Consider the following 24662-nt stretch of genomic DNA (forward strand, 5'->3'; position numbering starts at 1 on the left):
TTAAACATTTGTATATAGTAATCTATGCCCTTTATCCATTTATTTACTGAGGTCTTAATGATTTTCTTACTGATTCAAATGGTTTTTTTTTTAAGATTAAGGATTTTTGCCACTTATATTTACTGTAATTCTTTTTAGTGTGCTTTTGTTGTCATTTGGGAATCAATTTGACTTCACTTTGTTTAGTTTTTGACATATAGAAGTTTAAAAAATGTTATGCTGCCCTCTATGATTGCTGTCATGGTTCTTAAGCTCTAAAAGTTCATCTTGCCCCTCCCACCACCCAACCAGGGTCTGAAGGTTCAAAGACTAACATTTCACTACCACACTTGCTTGGCGTAGCAGCTTTTTGCTGGGGTAGGGACATTCCACATTTATGGAGGATTCGTACGTTCCATCCCAGCAGGCACATGGATAATTATGTGTGACCTTCAGAGCCTCTCAGATGTGGTCTCCAAGGGCTCTGCTGGCCCTTTCTGTCCTCTCTGGCCTCCTGGCAACAGCAGTTCCATTATGCCTGTGGCACTGAGCTGGCGCCTGAGAGCACTCGGGATGGCCTTTTCCTATAAAGGAATGGGTCCGACCTTTCAAGATACAAAATCCCTGCATTGAGTATTTGCACAGTAAACTTCAGTGACGCTAGTCTCCCAATGCTAATTTGTCCGGTCCTTGCTGGACATAGAGTCAGTCAGTGGTCATTTAATTGTTAGATTTGATTTTCTTAGTTCAAGCTGATGTGTAAACCAGGTGAGACAATTTCCCCCAAAGGCAGATTAAAGTTCACCCCCCACAGCATGTCTTATCTTGTGGCTTCAAACAAGGCCTGTTGCTCTTTGGGCTATCGTCTCCCGGATACTGTGTTCTGGCTACACTGTGGGCCTGCTTCCTGTTCGGCCGGTAGCTATTTCTCATTAGGATTAGTTGGTAACAATCCAGAGAAGGGCTCTAAGTAATTTGTGATTCACTGAAGGGACAGTGTTCATTCTCACTGTGGTCTGGTTCAAAACTGAAGCCATTTTCTAGCTGATTTTATTACTTTGATCTTTATTGTAAAGTACGAAAGAACTTCCAGTCTACTGACTAAGATGTGTTTTTGTAACATGGCAGAACACCGTGAATCTCCTAGATGAATCTAACATTCGAATTATGCAAACCACTTATGTTCCCTTAGGGTTTTTAAAAGGCCCTAATTTCTACTCACAATTTTCTTCTTTTATCACATTTTTTTCTTACTCTTGGGTATTTTTCATTTCTTGTTGAACATTAGAATCACTTGGTGAGATTTTTTAAAACTACCCGCACCTGGGCCCCCTCCATACCTAGGAGTCAGAATCTCCAGGGCTGGGGCCTGGACATCAATACTTTTAAATAATTCCTCAGGTAATTCTGAGTAGCCAGGTTTGCGAACCAGTGCCCCAAATTAAAAAACTTGAATTTGTCAAGGTTATTACACAACGCACATCCGTAAGCATGGCGTTCCCCCTTAGGAGCTTACAGAGGCCCTGTGGTAGGGGCCTTGGGGTCATCAGTGGCAGCTCCAGGAACAGTGTCAGCCCGTGGGGGGTTCCTAAGAGAATGTCTGAAGCTGTTTGCAAGGCAAGCTCCCTGCTTTGCCTTGCTTGCGTGTTTCTGGGGTGGGGGCTTGAGAGAGTGCTGGCGGAGACTGATGGGGCTAGGGCAGGTGAAGTAAGCCAGGGCTTCTCCCCCAGAGTCATACTGACCTGCATCTGTCTTTCCTAGCTGTGTGACCTTGGGCAAGTCATTTACGCTCTAGGCTCTTCGGTCGCCTGCAGTAAACAAGAGACACCGTGTGTAACGTGCATGTCATGATACCAGACAGCAGGTGGGGAGGGGCTAGTTTTAGGGTTTCAGATGCAGAGAGCAGCCTGGATCCTGGAATGCTCAAATCCTCCTCCAGAAGCCAGCTACACTTCGTGCAGATTCCCAACAGTGGTCCACGGAAATAATGTTTATTACTCATTGGAGCTGTGATCCCAAATACCTCTTACTTTGTTGAAATGGACTGTGGTTTGAACTCTGATAAGATTCCAGAGTTCCTTCTGCTCCTTTCATTTAAGAGCAGGCGAAATGGCTTCCTTGTCTCCTTTTTCTCTACCCTTCCCCCTCTCTGCCCCACCCCCATCCTGTCCCTCTGGCCCTTGTCACTGACTGTGGGAGTGGACGGTGCTTCTGGGCACCAGCTAGTTCTGAGATGTGGCAGAACGTCAGCTCCTACTTGTCCCCCTGACCCCACTCTGAGGCCAAACTATCCTAAGCAGCAGAAAGACAGGAGAGAGAAGAGAGGTGTAAGCAAGGCTGTCCCAGGAAGGGGATTTCTCAAACACCCTGTCCTCCCTCTGAAAGCTCTTTTTCACCTCCTCCTGTCACCCACTGCCCATTTCTCAGAAGCAAAGGCAGATCGGACTCAGAAGGCGTGGGAAGGAGGAAATGGTGATTGGGAGTCTTGCTCTTCCTGCATATGCTGCATCTTGGGTGTTCAAGGCTCTGAACTCCCTTCTGTTGTCTCTTCCAAGCCTACGAAAACGACAGTACAAGTGCGTGTTAGTCTTGTTGAAAAGTCAAATTAAACATGGTGAAGACAGAGCCAATTTATCTTTTCTTCCTTTCTTCCCATCTGTTCTACTTCCTCTTGTTCATGGCTAAAGAGGGGGCCTGCTGAAATGCTCAAAGAGAAACTCCTGCCCTCTGGATCCCGTGTCACACAGCTAGTCATTTGTCAAAACCTGTTCCTTTCTCCAAAACCTTCCTGTACCTGGCTCTTCCAATCCCGCACTGCTATGAGAAGCTCTGTCCAAACTCTGGGGGATCGTCTGATTGGAGTGTCCTAACTTCTTCACTTCGTTCATTGGTTCATTCATTCATTAATTCACTCAATAATTCATTCTTTTATTCACCAGTTGTCAACTATTTTGTGTCGACTTTGTTGGTGCTCCAGACTTCACTGGAGGACTCCAGAAATGAGAAGACACAATCTTGCCATTCTGCTTCACCTGCACCTTGGTTGGAGAACACTTGCAAAAAAATTATCACACTGCACTGTGACTTGCTTTGTAATAAATGAAACAGTAAGAGAACATGAAAGTACAAAGGCCTCCCAGAAAATCCGGGCCATGAGGGTGAGTATAAGTTTGCTAGACAAAAAGTGGGAAGGGGCATGATGGACAGAGGGCCACGTCAGAGCTGAGAGTGGGGTGAGCAGTTCAATGCGTAACGAAGGGTGTGGTGTGCGCTATTCTTGTGTCTAGCAGTGGGAACCTTCTCCGAAGGGACTCACTCTGCATGGGGCAGGTTGTTTCCAGGGCGGCTCCAGAACTTCAGATAATTGTATGACATAGTCAATATAATACGCTCTTTTAAAAACAATTAGACTCGTCCTTTTTTCAAATGCATGAGAACCTATTAGGTGCCTGACTGTTCCAGGATCTAGATATGCAGAGGTGAATAAGCCGGACCTGGGCTCTGCCCTGATGAGATGAAATTATTTGACTGTGTTTTAAACTTGCCAAGAGTATAACAAACTGTTGGCAATTACATGACTAAACGTTTTTTAAAAGGAATGAAAATTAATCATTCTTTTGCCAAGAGTTAAGCTAAGACTCACAATTCGGAGAATGTTATCTCATAGAACTATGCCTTATCTATAGGGGCTCCTGGCAAAAATGCGAAACCAATTTGGAGTTGCACAAGTCCCAGCACAGCAGGGAGGCCAGGAGAGCCAGCAGGGTCAGGTGGGCTCGAGCAAGGGCAAAGTCAAGTGAGCACCTGGAGCTCCTTTCCAAGGGCCACATTACAGGCATTCTGTGTGGCCTCACCATGAAGCAGGCCACCCTGAGTCCTCCTGAATCACTTTGGTGACCTTCGGGACCGCCGCAGTGACGCTCCCTAAGAACCTGTCCTGGCCCAGCAAGCGCGCTGCGTGGCCCAGAGAAGAGACGCCCTAGCGGGTGTTCAGGGTTCAGGGAATCAACTCCAGAGCTGCTGTGGGTCAGATTCTGTGCCTTCGGACTTGACACACCATTTGCTTTCCTTTATGTAGCCTGCAGAGCACTTACAAGTGTAGGGCATTGGTGGGCCGGTCCGTGTGGTTCAGAGGTGTGGTGTTATAAGCCACACTGTGCAATTACTATCAGCTTTATTGTAATAAAGGTGATGTTTCACTCTCCATCTAGCAAACCCTGGAGCTACCTCAATTACATACAAAATTAGTTAGGAAGCAGGGATGCCAATTATTAGGTCCCCTCAAATCCTGACCTTTGACTGAAGGAGGGAAGGAGGGAAGGAGGGAAGGAAGGAAGGAAGGAAGAAAGGAAGGAAGGAAGGAAGGAAGGGGAGGGGAAGGGACAAATGGCCAATAAGCACATGAAAAGATGCCCGACATTATTCACCATGAGAGAAATGCCAATCAGAACCACAGTGAGCTCTCACATCGTGTCTGCTAGGATGGCTATAATAAAAAAAAAGAAAGACATGATTCGAACGTTGGTGAAGGTGTGGAGAAACTTGCACCCTCTTACGCTTCCGGTGGGAACGCACAATGGTGCAGCCAGTTTGGAAAATGGTCTGGTAGTTCCTCAACAGTTTAATGTAGAGTTAGCGTATGACCCCACAGTTCAACTCCAGGTATGTTCCCCAAACAAATGCAGACTTATGTCCACAAAAATTCATACATGGATGTTCAGAGTGCCAATATTCAGACTATCCCAAAAGTGAGAAAATAAACAAATGCCCATTAACTTAAAAATGGATAAATAAAGAGTAGCCACTCCATACAATGGAGTATTGTTTGGGAATAAAAAGAATGATTGATATTGAATATTGATTCATGTTAAAACATTGAAAACATTATGCCGAGTGAAAGAAGACAGCCACAAAAGACAACATATTGTTATTCCATTTTAATGAAATACCTCGAATAGGCCAAACCTGTAGAGACAAAATGTAATTTAGTGGTGGCCCGAGACAGGTGCAGGGGGATGGTGGGCAGGAAATGGGGACTGAGCCACTAATGTGGATATAGAGTTTTTGGGGGTGATAAAAACGTTCTCAAAATTGATTGTGGTGATGGCTGCACAATTCTGTGACTCGACTCAAGCCATTGAATTGTACACTTTAAGTGGATGAATTATATGGTATATGAATTAAATTTTGATAAAGCTGTTATTCTAAAAGTATATTATGCTTAGTATATTCAAAATTAATCTCCCTCCCTCCCTTCCATCCATCCATCATCAAATCCATAAGCCTGGAACGGACTATGTTTAATCCATGGAATGAAGTATAATTATATCATCAGTTGGGTGATAAGAAAAGATAGCAAGCCAAAAATGAATCATTCTTTTAATTTGTGGAACTATAGACAAAGGGAATATCTGAAGTGTGAGCAGGTCTCCTTAATGAGATTTATTCTTTTTTCCATTCAACACTCATTTGCGGAACGTTTACTGAACATCTGAGGTGCTGTGCTAGGTGCTACTCTGTGATTTCCAAGCAACACACACAGCATGCTCTTCACAGCGTGTACCTGAGACCGCGTTTCACGTGTTTCAGAGCCAGTCTGCCAAGGCTACCACCTCCCCTTCTCCTAGCCAGTAGTTTACAAGAGCTGACTTTGGTCTATCACCAATTGTTTAAAAAGATTAAACACACAATCACATTTGGAAATCTTTTGATATTTACAGAAATGCAAAAAACACTTTTTCTTAGAAAATCCATTAAATAGGCCTATGTCTTCAACAATGAGTTTGTTTGATAGGACTCTTGGGAATCCTAGACTCAGGGGAATGGGGTGTAGAGAAGCCAAGTTTGCTCCTTTGGGTGCCTCTCTCCATCCCTGGGGCTTGCAGATCTGCCTTGGTGTAGACAGGGCTGGAAGCTTGACCCAGCTGGGACCAGTAGTCGATGCCAGTCCAGTGGCCTCTGAAGAAACTGGCGGATTATGGAATTGCTGTCAGAAGACTCAGGTCTACCAAGGTCTAAGCAGAACCTCTCTGTCCGTAGAGCAAACGCAAACCTACAAGTACTGTCTGAGGTCCCCCCCAGATCCTCCAAACCGACACGTCTGGAAGCAGTCTAGATGATGCTTACAGTCCCAGGAAGTTTGCAAATGGCCGTCAGTGACTGAACTCAGACGGATGTGGTTCCCAAGTTCTCTTTAAAAGTAGAGAGTTGGGACTCTATAATCAGGACTCTTCGAGGCTAGAAAGAATTCCCGGGGCCTGTTCTAATTTATGCTTAGGTCTTCAGAACTTAATTGGGTTCTGGAGATTAAACATTGGGCAGGGAAAGTGGCCATTCATCTCATCTTTAATCTAAGGATCATTCCTTTGGTTTATGTTCAGTATTTGCAGGTCAATCCAATTATCTTCCCCCTGGAATTAGCAGTGAAGTAGCAAAATAATCGAGGAGAAAAGGTGTCCATATATACGAGAGTTTACTCCAAAGGAACAGAACACATTTGGAAAAGAATTTTACTGGGGAAAGTAATGTAACTTCAAAAATCAAAGGGAAAAAAGTTCTAGCCAAATAATTAAGCCACTTAAACATGTGCATTATTTTAGGAAAATTTTTTTCTCCATTTGGTGTCTGAATTTTCTTTATTATTTACCAATATTCAGGATTCCAAAAGTATCTTACTCTCATTCATCTATTTACGATTATTTATTAGCTCCACTCTGTCCGACAAATATCTGAGATTTTATTACGTACCTTGAAGTTTTGAAGGCTGAGTGAGGGGAAAGTGGTCGAACAGAGCAGGAGAGACAAATGTAGGACCGTGTGCGTGTCTGTAGTCTCTTGACCGTGACGATCCCCGTTTCACTGAACCACTTTGGTATCTTTAGCGACCCTTCACAAGGAATGAAGGTGGGCTCCACTGAATTCATTAGATCACCGTCCTTTCGGGAGAAAGGACACTTTGAACAACAGATGCCTGTTTCAACAGCCATTGCCCAATGTCGTGAGAGCACCGGTTTGCTTTCGGCCAAATAACAAAAGCCGATTTGCCTTCTTTTTAAATGATTCGGTGGTTTGCTGGCACTTTTAAAACACATTACATAAACCCTTAGAAGTCTTTTGTGATGACAGGTTTGGTATATGTATTTTTTTAAGTAGGGATCTTTTTGCTTTCACAATTCAAGGCGCAGAGATGCTCCCAGCCTTCTCGAATCAGGGTGAGTGTTGCTGCTCGTTTCTCAAGGCAAACACTGCACAAGGGCCTCAGCATCCTGAGGAGACCTGATGTGCTGTCCCTTCCTGGCAAAAGTCCATTTTGCAGATGTGCCCCATTTAGTGCAGAGTCACGGTTAATGCAGTGATCTGTCTGTGTGATTCCGATCACTTAAACATGCAGTCATCCCTTGTTTCACAAGATTTCCTACAGCAAATCTGGGTGACTAAACTGAACACATGTCAGTTCAGGCTCAGTGGCTCTTCTGAGGGGTTACCAAAGATCTGAGGTCCCTGAGGTGGCACTTCGACCAAACTGTTGCCTAATCAAATGGCTAATTGGTTAGTGACTGGGATTCGGTTCCATCGTGTTCTCTCCATTCCCCACCGCCACCCCCACCATTTTCCTTGGGATTCTGGGTCCTTCAGGACACACTTGGCTGGTGTTACTCCACAAGCCTTGCTCCAAGACTACCGGTGCATAGAACTCAGGCTTAATGTGCCACATTCCAAGCCGTGATCTGAGGTTGCTACAAACACGTCCACGAGGCAGCCGTAAGATGTGTAATGACTGTATCACTATATCGTTATAGCCTACACTCTGTCTGGGGATCCACACAGGGCGGGGAATCCATTAGTGCACGCACACACGCAGGGCCCACCGTGTGCAGGGCTCCATGTTGTGACGGACTCTGCTGAGTCTCACAGAAGCCCCGTCTGCTGCAAGCTTTTCTGCTCCTCGAGGCAAGCGAGGCATGTTCGTGCGCTCAAGACCTTGGGAGGGCGCCCACATCTTTCACCTTGTTCTGTGAGTTCAATCCTTAGTACTTTTGATTGGTGATCAAAGCTAAGATAGGCCCTTTCTAGGACTTGGTATAAAATGAAAAAAAACCCTCCATGGGCTGGGCCAGAAACAGAAGACAGCTATTGCTTTTATGTGGATTTCTTTCTTCTGGGATATGAGGATTGTAATACTGTCCATAACCCTGGACAGTACAGGATTATGGCCGTAGACCCCAAGGATGGCTCCTGGGTGTGGACCAGGCACAGACAAGGGCCTGCTCCGTGCAAGGCGGTGCAGAGAGGGGCCCAGGACTCCACGCGGTATCTACTCAAGGTCTGTTGGCCCAGGGGTAGGCTCCTACTCAGACCGTTCATCTGGGTAACTGCAGGGAAACAATGCAGAAAATGACATCTAGTTGAACCAAGGAAAAGCTAGGGTTTTCCTTACCTCCAGAAGAAACAAAGCTTGGGGTTTTTACTGTTTTTTTTTTTCTTTTCGTTTTGTTTTTTGTTTTTTTAAAGAGGTAAGGACTTTTATGTATGGAATTTTCCAAGAACAGTATATTTACAATTTTTGTGGCCTTGATTGTGTTAATGAAGCTATTATTCGAACAGAAAATGAAAACCATCCCACCGTGGAGGCACACTCGGCTGAGTGTTTGGGGACAACAATAGCAGCGTCTATACAAACAGTAGGAGGAGAATCGAGACCAGAACACAGCTGCTCAGTCGGACAGACGGAGCCGAGCTGGCCTGGCCCTTCAGCATGCACAGCACCCTGGACCAGGACCCGTTGTTGGGCAGGGGAGCGATGCCCGTCACGTTGCACATGACATTGTAGACATCCACGGATCTGATTGGAGCAGCTCTGAAGTTGGATTTGAAATCTGAAAGGGAAAGGCAAGCAAACAAGTTGTCACAACCATTCCGCGGGCAGAAAGGGGCCGAGTCACAACACAGAGAATGATACTCAGGCTCCAGGCAGCTTTGGGACCGGAAATCAGCTCTGTCAATGGGGCGTGGCCAAGTCATGGTGAACTTGGAAGGGTATCTGGAAAGGGTGTCGCTTACAAAAGGAAGTTGCTTTCTATGGCTCATGGAGAGGAGTTTCTTTAAAAAGACGAATCAGGGGGGCGCCTGGGAGGCTCACTCAGTTAAGCATCTGCTTTTAGCTCAGGTCATGATCTCGGGGTCCTAGCCCCATTTTGGGCTCGTTGCTTGGTGAGGAATCTGCTCTTCCCTCTCCCTCTGCCCCCCTTCCTTCATGCTTTCTCTCTCTCCCTCTCTCCTCTCAAATAAATAAAATCTTAAAAAAAAGACAAATCAGCAGACCATCCTTGTGCATAACTGTGGTCCCTTCCTGACAACAGAGCTATCCTGGAAAGGCAGAAGGGCATCTCCAATTTTGCTGCTCATTTCTGCAGAGCCCTGGAGAGCAGGTGTGGTCACAGAAGGTTGACTATCTTGTTGAGCCCCCCAAACCCAATGACATACATTTATCCTCCAGAACATCTATGTAGCAGCAACTGGTTGGCCAGGGGGGCCTCAGAGCCACTCAAGAATGTTTCTTCCTTTTCCTGCCACATCGAGGTCTCGGGGCTTCATGAAATGTGACCTGTGCAGTTTGCTCAGTGCTGGCTAACTCGGAAGCAACAGCAGTGGTTTCTGAAGTATGTTTGGAGACTCAACTGAACATTCCTTGGGAGCCTCTCACTGGCAGATGAAATAACTTAGCCAGATAGAACACAAGCGGACTGGCACTGGGGTTAGGGACCCAGAGGAAGGCTCTGAGAGCTCCAGTGGAGAAGAGTGCGGTGCTGGCTTCCGCCCAGAGGCCGCACCGAACCCCAGCGTGGACGCAGGCATGGAGAGGGCAGGGCTAGCCGTCCACAGCCTAGCGGGTACGGAAGATTTCTATCAGGAGTGCACCTTCTCCTTCTCCTTCTCCGCAGGAGGCAGAGAAGCGGCTGAATGCCAAGTACTTGTCCGTGCAGAGACGGAGGGTAAGAGGTGAGTAGTGTACTTAGCAGTTTCCCTTCGGGGCCCCAAACCAGAGCTCCGCTGAGCTTGAATTCAAGAAGGAGATTTTATCCATCCATAAAGGCCTCTGTTTGTGCTTTTAGTCCAGGTAAGACTTTGAGAGGAAATGCCTGGTTTGGGGGCCGTAGGGCCAAGTTTTCTACCTTAGAAAATAATCCTGTATAATAGCTTTGCTAAAATGATCACACGTACTTTATTTAAAAAGCAAACAAACACCAATGGCCACAGAGTCTAGAAGGGGCAACACCAAACCCTGCTCTTATGTCAACCCTGAAATTACAAACACGGAAAGAAATTCCATTCCGAAAACTCTCCCATGGAGTATGTTAGATCCAGGCCAACTTCCCAAGTGATGGGTTTTGCTCACTTTGGAGAAGTAATGTTGACTTTAGCATAAGAAGTTCATAGGCTCTACAACCAGCCCACAGCCACTCAGTAGCTGGATAAGCTCGGGAAACGCACATGGAAGTGGTCCCCAAACCGTCGTTCCAGGCGCACTGCACCGCTCGATAAACGGTAACTATTCTTAGTGATAGGCGCGTAGAATAAACAGCCGGCAAGGGCGAATTATGGAGTGAAAATATTCACCCTATAAATTATTTGGAGGATTCAATTCACTGTTGGGGCAGGAAGGATCAGGGATAAGGCAGCACCACCTCCTGGTAAAAGCTAGTCGACATCCAGAGCCTCCCTGGAGAGGAGATTCCGGACTGCCCGAGTCCCAGCCCCTCTTAATGTCAGGGTCATTACAAGTAGGTGAGGAGGGCGGTCAGACCTCCCCAGAGAAGAGTCAGCCGCGGTTTGCGAAATCGATGGAAAGGTTGTCCCAGTGATGTGGCAGCAACTCCTGTCTCCTTCCGACTTGCCACGGACCTGGACATGACGACTGCACTGCCCCACTACACGGTGGCCGTGTCCTTGTCACGCGTGTGGGTGGGGAGGGTGTGTGGGTGGCGGACAACAGTAAACCCAACATCTCCTTCCCCAGCCTTCCAAATGCCCATGTCTTTAACACTCAGCAAGAAAAACCGAGATCAAGCTCTACTGACAAAAAAAAAAAAAAGAAAGAAAAGAAAGAAAAAAAAAGAGAAGAAAAAAGATTTTACATTAAAAGTACAAAATTAAATCCTATGCACGTAAGCAGGAAGGAGAACTGGGTTTTCCCTCCCACTCTATCTGGTTCATGACTTCCTGTGCTGCAGTGCTGGGACTTTGGGCCCAATGAATAGAGGATCCAGGCTAGAATGAGAGCTTCCAGAAAATTCCTGAACAGCAGAACAATAACAGATCCAGTTGGGGAGGACCTGGCCAAGCTCTGCTAACTCAAGGTGCCATTTTGAACCTGGATTGGGAATCCAGGTTATTTCCATGAATTTAAATTTTGTGGACACTGAAACTGTTTTTCCTAAAGAGAGAAGGTTCTGCTGCCCCACGCCATGCCTGGCCACCTTGGGCTGCTTTCCGGGTGAGGCCCACTAGCTCACAGGCAGCTCACTGAATCACACTCCTGCTGGCTTATCTTGAAATACGGAGTTCTCCAGGGCAAGATTAGGTTGTTCAAATTAGAAACTGGGATTAAGCAGAGAGAGGCTATCTTCCAGAATTATTTCCTTTTCTTCCTGCTGGACCAGACTTACTGACTTCTAACGCTGTATCTGGGCGGCTGCAATGACGCCCAGCTTCCTCCCTAAGCGAGAAGCGCATATAATTAATGGGGGGGGGGGGACGTACCTTTATCTCAAAGTGCAGCTAGATTGCTATTAAAGGCCTCACTCTTAAATTTTCTTCTGAGTAAACAGTCAGTGTGTAAAGCTGTTCAATTTTTCATGAGAATTGGAGCCAGAAACGTGATGGTTTGCGGGAGACTCTCAAGGCAGTATCTGCCTGGAAACGTTTTTGCAATTGGCCCAGTCCATTTTCATCAGGGGTCATCTATCTGTCTATAAAAGGCTTAGGCTTTTAGTTTTAAAGGAGCATATGACGGAGGCTTTTGTTGATCAACAAACTCTCCCCTCTGAATTTAAGCTAATGTAGCTTTGGGTACTTTGTTTTTAAAATTTTGGTTTGAAGCTAGATTTGCTTCCGCTTTAAAATATGCCTGAGACTCTTGTTTATAAACACTCCTTCCACTGACAACTGTTTTGCACTCATGGTCTTATTTCTCTTTTCTAAGGAAGGAGAAGGTGATGCTTTTGAATGAAAGCCCTGATGTTTAATGTTCTCGCATATAAAGCCCGCAGCCCTGGAATGTCTCCAACCTAATCTATCGAACACGGTTGACCTCAACAAAGTCCTTAGGGCGCCATCCCTCATTCATTATGTTTTTGAGCTCTTTGGAGAATTAATGTTGAATTTAGTAGAAGAGCTTATATCTGCCCTGAGGCTCGGCTGACAGGCAGCACCCGATAACTACCACTGCTTGATGGCAGTGTGCTTGGCCATCCTCTGAACTGTCTTAGGCCGGTGTTGGGGACCCAGGGAGCACTCTGTCAGTGTTTGCTGCTCCTGGTACTCACGCCTACTTCCGGACCTGGCAACTTGGATCACCTATGGGAAAGGACCTGGACCGGTGTGTTCCCTGTGCTCAGGCGGCCAGGGGCTCCCAAGGAGCATGCAGAAATGGACACCTAGTTGTTCTCGGCAGCTGTTTTGTGGTAAGTAGAGTGACCCAAGGCAGATGGAATGAGAGGCGTTGACAGAGATCTTTGTCTTGCTGCCTCAAGACGAAGAGCAGACCTTCTCGGCATGGCTTCTAACCTATACTATGAAAAGGAAGCACGGACTGTCGTGGGCTGGAACATTCTGATCTAGATCCAGAAAACAGCACTTGGAATATGATGTCAGGGTAAGTTTAAGGAGAGTGGACAGTAGTAAGAGAGAAGACTAGCTAACGAGCCAGTCAACTGATGGTTGATGGCTGCCGTTCAATGCCTCTCCTGCCTCTGCTTTTTTTTTTCTTCTTAAGCAAGAAAGGGGTGTTTGGGTCATAGAATCATCTCCAGAGTGTTTGATAAACTTTTCCACAATGTGAATTTACAGTACTCTGTCAGTTAAAGCAAATGACCAAATAGACCCTCTCCATCCCCCCTCTATTCCAGCCTTAGAAATTTATCTGGTCAAGGAAGGCAGAGTAGATTTGCTTTCATCCAAGACATCCCTTGGCCTTCTGGCTCATTCTCAAAGTCAGTCTCAAGGTCATTTCCTAGCCTGGCCTTGAGCACATCCCAGCTTCTGGTCGGGCCCTAAACCGAAGGACCCCACAGGGGTGGGTACTCTAGGCAGGGAGGAGCTGCGGGAGAGTCAGACCCTGTGAAGTGATCACGTCAACTCCGAGACCCACAGCCGTCAGCAACCTGGTGTCTGATAAGCTCTCCTGGACATCGGATAGCTGTGAAATAACATTTTGATGAATTAAGTAAAAAATGAATCACAAACATGTGGAATACATTTTCTTCACTGCACTCAAGATTTAAAATTTACAAGGAAAAGTATTTGGCCACATTTGCCAAACCTAAGCAGCATTTGAAAGCAAGCCAGCAAAAGATGTTTCATGGAGACCAGCTGGGTTTGCTCAGCCTTGCTCATAAAGGGCGTCCATAAAGAGATCACTTCGGCCTTTACTAGTGCTGTCAGCCCCTCTGGAGACACTGCCTTGGGAACGGAGGACAAAGCATACGGTCATGTCTTGCCTACCGGGTCCGAAGGCCAGGAAGATGCCCCTCATGTCCATGAGCTCGTTGTCATAGCCGTGCCAACCGTGCTGCCAGCCTTCCCTCCTGCCGGTACTGTTCATCCAAAAAGGAAGTGTGTCTCGATTCTGAAAGCAAGCGAGGCAGTTACATTACACCGTGTCCCAACCGTCGTGATGAGTGAGCATCTGGCCCAAACTACCACCCAGCGTGGGGGTTTCCTTCTCAGCGTTCTCCACTGGGGTCATCCAACCTCAGCTGGATCGCGTCCTACTCCAGGAAGCACAGACCTTTGCAGGCAGCCCCTGAAATTGCCAGAGAGCTCTAGTTATGAAGGTATCTCCTTAGCTGAGCAGAACTGTACCTGTAATCAGTCTGAACACCGCTGTAGATGTTAGAGAGAAGGGATGTTAAAGGGTATCTATGGTAGAGTGAAAAGTATATTTGGCCTTTGTCCCGGGTTCCTGGTCCCCAGCTCCTATAACCCTTGGAATTTCGGAGTGATAGGGGTGTTTTTTGTTATTCATAACGACCCCATTTCTCCCATAGCTGAGGGTCTGTTAATGAGATGGCTGACTGGGGCTGGGGACTGGGTAGCTTTAGGTCACTGGAGGGACCAGCCACGTGACGGAGACGTCCCCTGACTTCTAAGACTACATTCAGTCTCGTGGCCAACGACGGAGGCACCCGTGCCTATGCAGTGAAACCCATACAAAAACCCTGGAGCAACGTGCATCAGGGAGCTTCTGGATCAATGAACAAACCGATATGCTGGGAGGGTGGTGACCCCAAAGACGGCCTGGCTGCTCTGTGTCCCTCACCCACCGTCCTTTGCTCTACAGAAAGCGTCCCTTCCACTGGGCTCTTCCTGAGTTGTAGCCTCTGTAAGGAAACTAATCACGGTTAGAGCCCATTTCTGGGCTCTCTGGTCCATTCCGGTCAGTTATCAGAACCTGCAAAGGGTGGTGAGAACCCTCTGGTCTGTAGCCAAGCCGGACACTAGCGCGGGTCAGAGAGTTGTTGGAAAACTGTCTCATCTAATCACCTTGTTGTTCTAGCAAAGCCGTCGAAGCCCAGAGGGCTTTCTACCCCCACATCCCACCCCATCTTTCCTTTTCTCAAGCTCCCCCCTCAGGAGCAACTTGGAATAAACTAGTCCCCTCCTCTCCTTTAGTCGAACGCCTGCAGATGGCACGGCCGTTCCTCTTACCCAGGCCTTTTACACCTTCGTTGCCTCCAGCAGTCTTCACTCGGGATGGGCTCCAGAACCATCTCTTCCCCGTCACCCTCTCTCCCTCAGAACTCAATTTCCTTAGACGGCAGATGCCGTGCGACAGCCGTGTCCTGAGGAGGCCACAGCCAGCTGGCTCACATCCCCAGCCCTTCCCCGCAGACGGACCATCCGTGCCTGACGTTCCAGGCCCCTCTGCTGAGCAGGGTCTGAGACCACGAACATTTCAGATGCAGGAAGTAGAAGCGCCTGGCCGTGACCGAGGCAGGGAAGCCACAGTGCCGGCCATCAACAGGTCGGCTCCTCCGACACGTAACAGTACCATCGGTTCAGTTCGCCAAGAGCCTGCGCCAACATTCGCTGCACCGGCACCACATCCCGGTGTGCATGACGTTCTTCCCACTGCACGGTGGAAGGAACTAGGGCCCAGAGAGGTTAAGGGACACTCTGAAAGCCACACAGCAGTGGAGAGGCAGGGCGGGGATTGGAACCCAGATGGGCTGTCTCCCGGTCCTCGTGCACCTCGTGCCCCATGGGTGGAGGTCACTGCGGGGCTCCTGCCTGTCCCTTGCCTCTTGACTCACCGAGTAGCAGCCAGTTCTCAAGAGTCTAGAAAAAAGGTTTTAAAATTGGATTCCAGTTTGTTGCTTTCTGGTTCTGCAAGCTGGTTCGGATCCTGGGCAAGCTACTTCTCGGAGCTTCGGTTTCCCTGCTGGATATGATGATACCCGCCTCCCCGTTTCTGGAGGAGGACATGACTGTGCGCGACGTGCCCGGCACATACCAGATGCTCAATAAATGGCTACGGGGGTCACCAGACGCCGCTGGCTGTGGGGCGAGGCGCTCTGGCCCCGCGCAGCAGGGCGGTGATGCCTGCGGGGCCTGAAGTCCCCTTTGCTTATTTAGCTGTCATATCGCATTGCACACCCGTCCCGTCTCACCCCATAAATCGCTCCCTCGCTTTCCAAATCACACTATTTCCCTGACTCTCCGTTTCCTGAATTTCCATCATCCCTGTCCCCCCTTCTCCCGCTGTAGCTTGTATTTTTCCATGGGAATGTTTTTTCTTACTGCATTTCTAACCTGTGATACCATTTTTGTTCTCTGTCTATGGTGGTGATCACAACACATCCCAACTTAGCGTTGTCAGCTAACTGGAGGTGTCGCTTCCCTCGCCAGGTCCCGGCAGTGATTCCCGCAGCACCAGTAGAACGTTCTGTTACTAACGACTTCACCAGCTATGACCCCACAGGACACATGTGCCCCATGACAAAGGGACAGATGGAAGGGAGACGAAGCCTGATTATACCTGATTTACAAATTCCAGTCCGAAGTCCACAAATACATACAGCCGTGAAAACCTCGGCCTGAAGATAACTGGGGCTTTGTCTGATCGTAGGTGAATGCGTTCGTTTTTGGTAAGGTGACAAGTCGCTCCAGTCAAACACCTGTTCTTACTGATTTTAAAAAGTAACAAGGAACCGGCTGCTTATGGGAGCAGCTCACCATCTCCGGGCAGGGGCTGGACGCGTTACACTCCGTGCACAGCCTTAACTGCAGAATGGCGTGCGATTTCCTCCCTTCCCTTTCCTGGCGGCTTCCCCTGTTTCTGTTGCGTCCCCCAGACTGTCACCCCAGATGCATAGAGATGAGGTCCTACTGATGCGTGTGTGTCCAGACCTCTCAGCCTCCAGAGCGGAAGCCCCCAGGCTGCGGACCCTCCGGCTGCTGGTGAGGAGAACTCATGCCAGCCTGACTCTCGCGGGTTCAGGGACTGCCCCACAGAACCGCCTGGTGACGTGCGGAGGTGCCCAGACCCTCCAGGTTGGGTCAAAGCTGAGACAGGTGTAGAGAGTGGTTGTGTGTGTGTGTGTGTGTCCACGGGGAAGGGGGAGGGCAGGGCTCCTAAGTTTGGGTCACTAAGAAGACTGGGCTCCTGGTGGGGTGGGCAGCCAATTCCCAGGAAACACCTTGTCCTCCAGCAGCATGTTGTAGAAACCCAAAGAAGGGCCTCACCTGGAAGGGGTGGTTCCCTCTAACGAATAGGTGAGGGAGGGACTCTAGACGGAACAGAGTCTTGGGGAGAGGAGCCCCCGGCAAGGGGGGGAGATGTCCTTACCCCTCATGGGAGAAGGCAGGGATTTAAGAGCTGTTCACTCCGTGCTGCAGCTCGAGGGACTTGCGCGGAGCTCTGAATCTGTGCGGGGCTCTCTGCAGGCTTTCGGCTGAGAGGCACAGAGGAGGAAGGCATTCCTTCCCCGGAAAGAGCTTACCGTTAGCGAGGAAAGACGAGGGGTTACGGCTTCTGTGTCCTGAGGCCTGAGCGGGCCGGGACAGGCAGTGAGGTAGGATGAGGCCCTGCGGAGGCCTGCGGTGAGAACCACTGTCCGTGGGGCGGGCGAGCGTGTACTGCAGGGGGACCCACTGTGACAGGCCACCCAGGTGGCTCCAGCAGAGTGTGGGCAGGCCCCGGGCTCCTGGGAGCTCTGGGCGTGGGGAAGGCCTGGCAGAGAGAAGGCCGGGCCGGGCAGGGAGAGCTTGCAGCAGCTCGGACGGACGGGAGAAGCATGAGAAGGAAGCAGCCACGGGAGAGCAACGCTGGCAGGTGTGAGGAGGGGACAGGGCTGCCTGAGGTGCCTGCCTGAGGTGCCTGCCCAGGACTGAGCGGCTGCAGGGGCTGCAAGACTTCGGGACAGTTCGAGACAAACCAGGACGTGGTGGCCATTCTACACTGAACACTCTCGGAAATTTAAATGAAATCTTCACCAAGTGTAATTTGTTCGGCACGTTCCAGAGCTTTCCGGGACCCCTCCCCCACACACGGGTAGGTAGCTGCACTCGGACCTTCCTTCAATGAGCCACTAACCTAATTAATCATTTCTCACAGGAAGGAACCAGAAGTAGCTCCACAGGAGGAAACACTGTGAGAAACGGTTATTATGCTCATACACTTGTGTTCTTCGACCTCAGCGTCTGCACTCCGCTGCCAGCTGACAGGGAAATGCCTATAATCAGTTTGCTTGGATTTGGGAAGCCAGCGGAGTCTTTATGAGATAAGAGTCATGGCTTCCAGACTAGCTCTTTGTCTCAATCATTCTTAGAATTAAAAAAGAAAAAAAAAAAAGCACTCCTACCTCAAAACCTGGAGAGCTCACTGTCTACACTGCTGGATCCCAAGCCTGGCCATGCACAGACTGCCCTGAGCTTATCCTGGGCCCGACTTTTGGGTATTTGCTTCAGTAGGTCAGGGTAAATCAGGGAACCTCTCTGTTTAATCACCTCTCCCCAGCCGATTACGATGCATAGTCAGGCCTGGAAAGCCCTGGAAACCATTCACCTGGCACCCATCACATGCTATGTTAACTTATGTGTCCTTTTCTAAGGACGCTTCTTATTTATACTGGATTACCATGCCAAGGTCCGAGTCTGTGTCTCAGGCCCTTTGCGTGGCCCCAGCAGAGCTGCCTGGGGCCTCCCTCCCCGAGAGAACGCAGGGTCTAAGGGGCGTACAATCAGTCACGCAGTCGGCTCCCAGAGGACTGTTCTCCACAGCAGGAACCAGGGCGGCCCCACCGGCTTATTCCATCCGGCCTCCAGCCTCATTGGCCAGTGCCTGTGGGATACTGGTTGTTAAAGTTTTTAACCATCACCCCTCTTTTCAACCCCTAAAAGTATAAATCTTCCAGGGAACTGGGGTCAGGCACCCAAGTTTGTCCCCTCCCTCTCTTCATGAGGCATCTCCCCGAATCTCCAGGGCTCTGGGGAACACAAGGGAAATCTGGTCAGATTAAAATAAATAAAATGTGAACACCTATCTAAAATTAAATCTACTTTATTCTCCTAGGACACGGTTATAAGAGGAACCTCCCACGTCCTGGAAAATACAATAAGCTTCTGACATCATCTCCGGCTGAAAGAGGCACCCAATACTATCCAAGTCAGGGGTGGCTTCAGTTCAAACTCTTGTGTTAGTGATGACAGTTTGGCGGGCTCGGGTGGTTTCGCTGATAGGGTTAAGTTTGACCGACGGTTTCTTTCTTTTTTTTTTTTTAAAGATTTTATTTATTTATTCGACAGAGACAGAGACAGCCAGCGAGAGAGGGAACACAAGCAGGGGGAGTGGGAAAGGAAGAAGCAGGCTCCCAGCAGAAGAGCCTGATGTGGGGCTCGATCCCAGAACGCCGGGATCACGCCCTGAGCCGAAGGCAGATGCTTAACCGCTGTGCCACCCAGGCGCCCCTGACTGACGGTTTTTATTACCGACCCCGTTTCTTAGATTTCCCCGTTGCTCTCTCTCAAGGCTTCAGGTTGGCATGAGTCAGGCTGCCTTTCTAACACAGAACCAAATTGCCCAGCCTCGGCCCTGGTCTGACCCTGGAAAGCCCTGTTGCCACACACAGCCTAATCCTTCGACTAGTAAATGTCAGAGAGCAAAGCCAGCAGGGCCCAAGAGGCACAGAATTCCTCGGAGTTCAGTGCAGGGCTGGAGAGCACTGCCTGGATGGGGCTCCTTTTTCTCCCTTTTCCCGCGGGCTCGTGTTTGCTGAAGTGTGCCAAGGGTGAGGAGGGCGTGCATGTGCTCCCCGACGACCCTAATCACCCCAGAAAGTCCGCAGCTCCCAGCACTCGACAGCCCACTTCCTGAGGCTCAGTTACTTGGGCCTGGACAGCACCACTCCAGCTGCCACAAAAACTCAGAAGCCACGTTTTCCAGCTTGTCTTGATTTCCCCAAATATTTTGGGTCCACGCCTAACTGCCATTCAACCGCAGGCCTTAGAATTGAGCCTTGCCAGTTTTCAAAATAAATCTTTCCTCGAGACAAATATTGGCCTCCCTTAGAAGCTCGGGCCTAGATTAGCTGCATTTCTCTCCCCTCAGACAGGAGCCCAAGAGATCAAGAACGAACACCATGGTTCACAGCCCTTCACCAGGCTGGGCCCCAGCCTATCTTCCTGAGCACCGTGGCATGAGGGGGCCACCATCTAGGAGAGGCTACAGGACTCGGCCCCGAAGCAGGCAGGGAATCGGGGGCGGTGTCTGGTGAGAGCTGTTGTGTCCCACGCTTGGGCTCCAGCTGTGGGCTCGCTGAAGCTCGGAGAACTGCCATCGCTGGTCTGAACACCCTCTCCCTGTTGAAATCTCTTCGCGGACTGCTAATAATGAGCCCAAAGGAAGGGCTTTCCTGACTCAGCCGACCTCTCCCGTTTACTTGGTTACTGATTTACAAACTGACAAAGTGAACAGCCTGTGATAAGTAACCCGGGATCAACTGCCTTAATATTTATTAAATCACTTAGTAATTCATATTCCACAAACGCGGACCGAGCCCTTGCCACGTGCCACATGCCACGTGCCACGGAGGACAATAAGGGCGGAGGCGCCACAGGGCAGCCCGCAAGGAGTTTCCACGGCAGGCAGGGAGAGCACAGGAGCAGAGGGACAGATGGAGCACGTGGGGGAGTGGGTCCAGCTCGTGAGGATTCCGGGAGGGAGGAAACGAAGGGGAGAGCGGGCTGTTTCATGGGAGGGCTGGTGTTTGAGCCAGGCTAAAAGACAGGTGGGGGCCAGAAGGAGAGGGCGCCCCCAGGGTTCTGACTGATGTTACAAGAGCCTGCTGAGTACTGGCTGATTTCTTTAGGTACAGGTAACCCCCGCTTTCTGAGAGTTCGAGCTACACCACTTGGCTTTCACAAAAGAGCTACCACATTAGTAGCTAAAGTGAAAGAACTCTGAGGAGGGTCTTCGCTTCTAAGAAGGGTGAAAAGCGAAACGGTGTTCAGCACTGGCTTTTGTAGAGACGGCAGGCCCCCGAGCCGCGGAGCGCACGGACCAGCTCCTTCCCTGACTTCGAGGCACCACCAGAGCTTCGAACTGTGACTGAAAGCCCCTGTGCTTTATCTTCGAATGATTTTGTGTGTCCGTAGCAAGATGGGACCTAAGGTATCAGAAAAGCCTAGGAGAGGGCGCCTGGGTGGCGCAGTCGTTACGCGTCTGCCTTCGGCTCAGGGCGCGATCCCGGCGTTGTGGATCGAGCCCCACATCGGGCTCTTCCGCTGGGAGCCTGCTTCTTCCTCTCCCACTCCCCCTGCCTGTGTTCCCTCTCTTGCTGGCTGTCTCTCTCTGTCAAATAAATAAATAAAATCTTAAAAAAAAAAAAAAATGAAAAGCCTAGGAGAGGTGATTTTCTGGGTTTGGGAACGCTCGAAAATGTTTCCATATGAAGTAGTGGTAACTGCTTCTTCGCTTTGCACCATTTCTGCCTACGTATGAAGGGTTTCAGAGGAACACTCTGCTTCTGGATAGCAGGGGGCAGGTGGGGGGGTGCTGCATATGGATGGAGGAAGGGGGGGATGGAAGAATGCACTTGAGTTTGGAGGAAACTACCCTCAGCATTTGCCCACTTTGCATTTTCCTGTGTTGCTCCTGACTATCCCACAGGCCAAGGACGCATAGCATCACTGAGCCTCCCTCCTGAGGGCCCTTGGCCCACCAGATGGGGAGGAGCCCATGTCCAGCCCCACTGCAGGTGCCCCCTGGAGGGGGTGGGGGGTAGAGCATGGGCGAGTGAAACCTTGGGACTGGGAAGTGGGGTGGCTGGTGAAGGGTGTGGCCTTTGACCCCTGGCAAGCACAAGCAAAGAGGCTTCCACAGGACAGGACCAGGTCTTAGGGAGACAGATGGGATGGGGGCAGCACTTAGGCAGCCCTTGAAGAAAGGAGCCTGGCAGGTGGGACAGGCCAGGGCTTGACCTAGGTAGGTGGCCTGGATTTTTCCACCCTCCATGTTTAGGCAGTCCTCTGGGAATACGGACGCCTCAGACTGCTGCCCTCGCAGGAGGAGCGCCAGGGCGAGGACCGGCAGCGGGCGGCAATCCAGTCCACACATTAAGGAACGCGGGAGCAGAAGCGAGCTACGGGGGGCCGCTGGCCAGGGAGCTGGCTCTTCTGCGGCAGCCACAGCAGCCACCCTGCGTAACTGTGCAATTCCAGGTGACAGGTGCAACCTGCTTCCCGGTCTTTATCTTTTTCAGGGACAGCTCTCTAAGTGACCGTTTAAAAAAATGAACTCGATTAAGTCTTCCCGGTAGAGCAGCGGCCTTAGAGTCTGTAAAACTTAGAGTGGTAGCAAACAGTTGGTGTTTATATGGGAGCGGCGCTGCTGCCGGGGAAGCCGAGTCTTGATGTTGCGGAGTGGCGGCCGTAGAGGGAAAGGAAGGGGAGACGGGATTCTATTTTATTGGCCTCAGTCAGCACCAATTTGTCCTGACTCAGCTGTTTTTCTAATAGTGTCTAAATCAGCAAAAAGACTCCTCGGCCGTCCAAACCCAGACCCGGAGAGATTGCTTTCAGGCCTGAGAAGTTGGCCCTGCTGCACGCAGAGTGCCGTGTGGCGCGGACGCACCCGCACACGTGCCCTGCGGGCTGTGCAGGTCACGCTGCAAAGCACAGCGTCCTTCTGCCGCGTGGGGAGAGGCTCGGCAAAGAGCCAAGTGGGGGACGAACAGCGCGGCACCGAGCGGGAACAAGGATAGCGAGTGCGGTTCTCCATCCTCTGCAGTCAAGGAAGTATAATGAACAACAGAAAGATGTGAAACAAAAAGGACCGAGGCAACGAGAAAGAAATGCTCACTCATCTTGACAATTTCTCAGAAGACAAAGAGATAAAACCCCATGTGTATCAAGGTAGAATCTGAAATTGTAATTTTTACCTGTGAGCCTTGAAAAGTCCATGAATTCAAGGACAGGAGTAAAGTGACAAAGGTATTCATTCATTCAGTCTATTCATTCAGTCCTGGTCATTCAGTCTAGGAAACTAAAGTACAAAAAGGAGTGACTGAAAGGCATCTAATTTCTCTCAGGACTCAGGGACAACCATGATTTTTCTGAGAAACATTTGTGCTTTTATGCGACAGACGCTCGAAGTTACATTAATGTATGTAACTGACGGTGCTTCCCTCTCTGAATTGGCTGCTTTTCAGAACTTTTCAGAATCGTATTTTTTCACGTCCTATTGATCTTCCTTGTGGTTTCTTTCTTTAAAAAAAAAAGCAAACCAAACACTTTCTGCTTCAAATATTTAAATTGAATTTCCTTTTTGAGATGATTCTACATTTTTAAAAAGTTTTGCAAGTAATCGTCAGTCGTTAGGCATTCTTCCTTTCTGTTCTGGTGGCTTCTCCCCGCTCCCTAAGCCATGCAGTTAACTGGGTCCCCTGTTAACTCCCTGACTCAGCTCTGATTCACACGAGCGTCTGTGTGTGTTGTAGACCGTGTCGTACATACAAAGATAATATAACGTAACGGACTACGTAACATGGTGTGTGATGGGCGTGTGGCCGGCTCCCAGCAGACACGTACGTCCGCAGGCTTCCCGCAGGAGAGCAGGTGCCTGGACCCTCAGTGCAGAGCGGAGGGGCGTGGGGAGGTCGGGGAGGCGATGAGGCCCCATCAGACTTGTCACTGGGCTTTGTGAGTGGGCCGCTGCCAGCCAGCCAGCACGTCTGTCCTCGTTCTCGTCTCACCTCCCTTCTTTGTGACTAAATTTCAGGGACCTTGCGTGCCTCATTCTGCAGCCTCTGCGTCTCAGTTGTCTTGTGACCATGGCCCCCCGGTCCGCATTGCAGCATAGTGCTAGATCTCAGGACCAAAGCGGACTCGAGGCAGGAATTTTCTAGCCATGCTGCTGCTTCCGGATGAGACCTAAGGGGGGGCTTGCTAGTGGGGTCTGGGCAGAAGTGGATTAGCAGTGCAGTTAGAGAAGCTTAAGCATCAGGGCTTCTCACTCTCATGCGTCTCTTCTGAGTCCCTATAGCTAATTTTATTTTCATAATTACATATTCTTTTCTTAAAAAGAGACCCCTCCAAGTTTTATTATTGTCAGAGTCCCCTGAAACCGGCATCTGACTGATTCTAGGGTTATATTTTTGCTCTGTAATGAAAGTAGGAGACATACAAGAAGAAGCCACACCCCTTCTTTTCTGCTTTGGGATGACCTGAAGGGATGTGATGCTTGGGGCTGCAGCAGCCATCTTGTGATCCTGAAGAGAAAGCCAAAAGAACTGCAGAAGAACTGACTCGGAGACTTGATATGATTGAGATGACTGAGCTGCTGGATGAACCAACCCCAGAACGGTCTATGTCGACTTCTGGTTACATGAGGTAATAAGTCTTTACTATTTAAGGCACATGCATTCAAGTGGTATGTGAATGATAACCAAGGGCGTCAGGCTGATCTCCAGATCCCACCACTGTGTTTAAGTCACTCACTGGAAAACATGCATCTCCTTGCTGGGTGTGCTACTGCCAGGAGTCTTACCTTCCAGAAAGCACTCAGAGCTAGTGTGCCCATCCTACCCTACTGCGGGGTTTGGGGCCTCTCCCACTGGAATGGAGATGGCATCCCATTCGTTGTACAGCGAGTCTGGCTTTGCCACTCTCCCCACCCAAGACTACTTTTCCATAAATTACCCCAAATCACCTCTGTCGCCCTCCCTACCATGAACCAGCTTCTTGGTGCACTGGTTTCAGCTCAATATGAGAAAGGAAACAGGAGATGCACATAATCATAGTGAGAAATGAGTGACAGGTAACGAGACGGACCGTCATCGTCTCTTTGCTTTGGAAAAGTCAAAGTCATTCCACCAGAATTTCCTAAACTGAGAAAGTTTCAAAATGCAAGCCCTTTTGAATGACTTGGGGAAGCTGGCTTTATGGAATACAGTCGAACAGGTGCC

At 49.4% G+C, this 24662-nt stretch overlaps 1 protein-coding gene across 2 annotated transcripts in view; it reads right to left on the reverse strand.

Annotated features, from left to right (window-relative positions):
• Positions 1-4901: 4901 nt before the first annotated feature.
• ENPP6 (ectonucleotide pyrophosphatase/phosphodiesterase 6) overlaps positions 4902-24662 on the reverse strand; it is a 113726-nt gene continuing 93965 nt past the window's right edge. For both annotated transcript variants that reach the window (XM_045785826.2, XM_087856517.1), the window contains exons 7-8: positions 13702-13825; positions 4902-8855 (exon numbers count right to left, since the gene is read on the reverse strand). In XM_045785826.2, coding sequence (XP_045641782.2) covers positions 8650-8855; positions 13702-13825 — 330 coding nt within the window. In that variant the 3' untranslated portion in view covers positions 4902-8649. The remainder of the gene's footprint in view (positions 8856-13701; positions 13826-24662) is intronic.

The sequence above is a fragment of the Ursus americanus genome, chromosome 27 (genome assembly GCF_024610735.1).
Source record: "Ursus americanus isolate L20-20 chromosome 27, mUrsAme1.1.p, whole genome shotgun sequence".
Lineage (NCBI taxonomy): Eukaryota > Metazoa > Chordata > Mammalia > Carnivora > Ursidae > Ursus > Ursus americanus.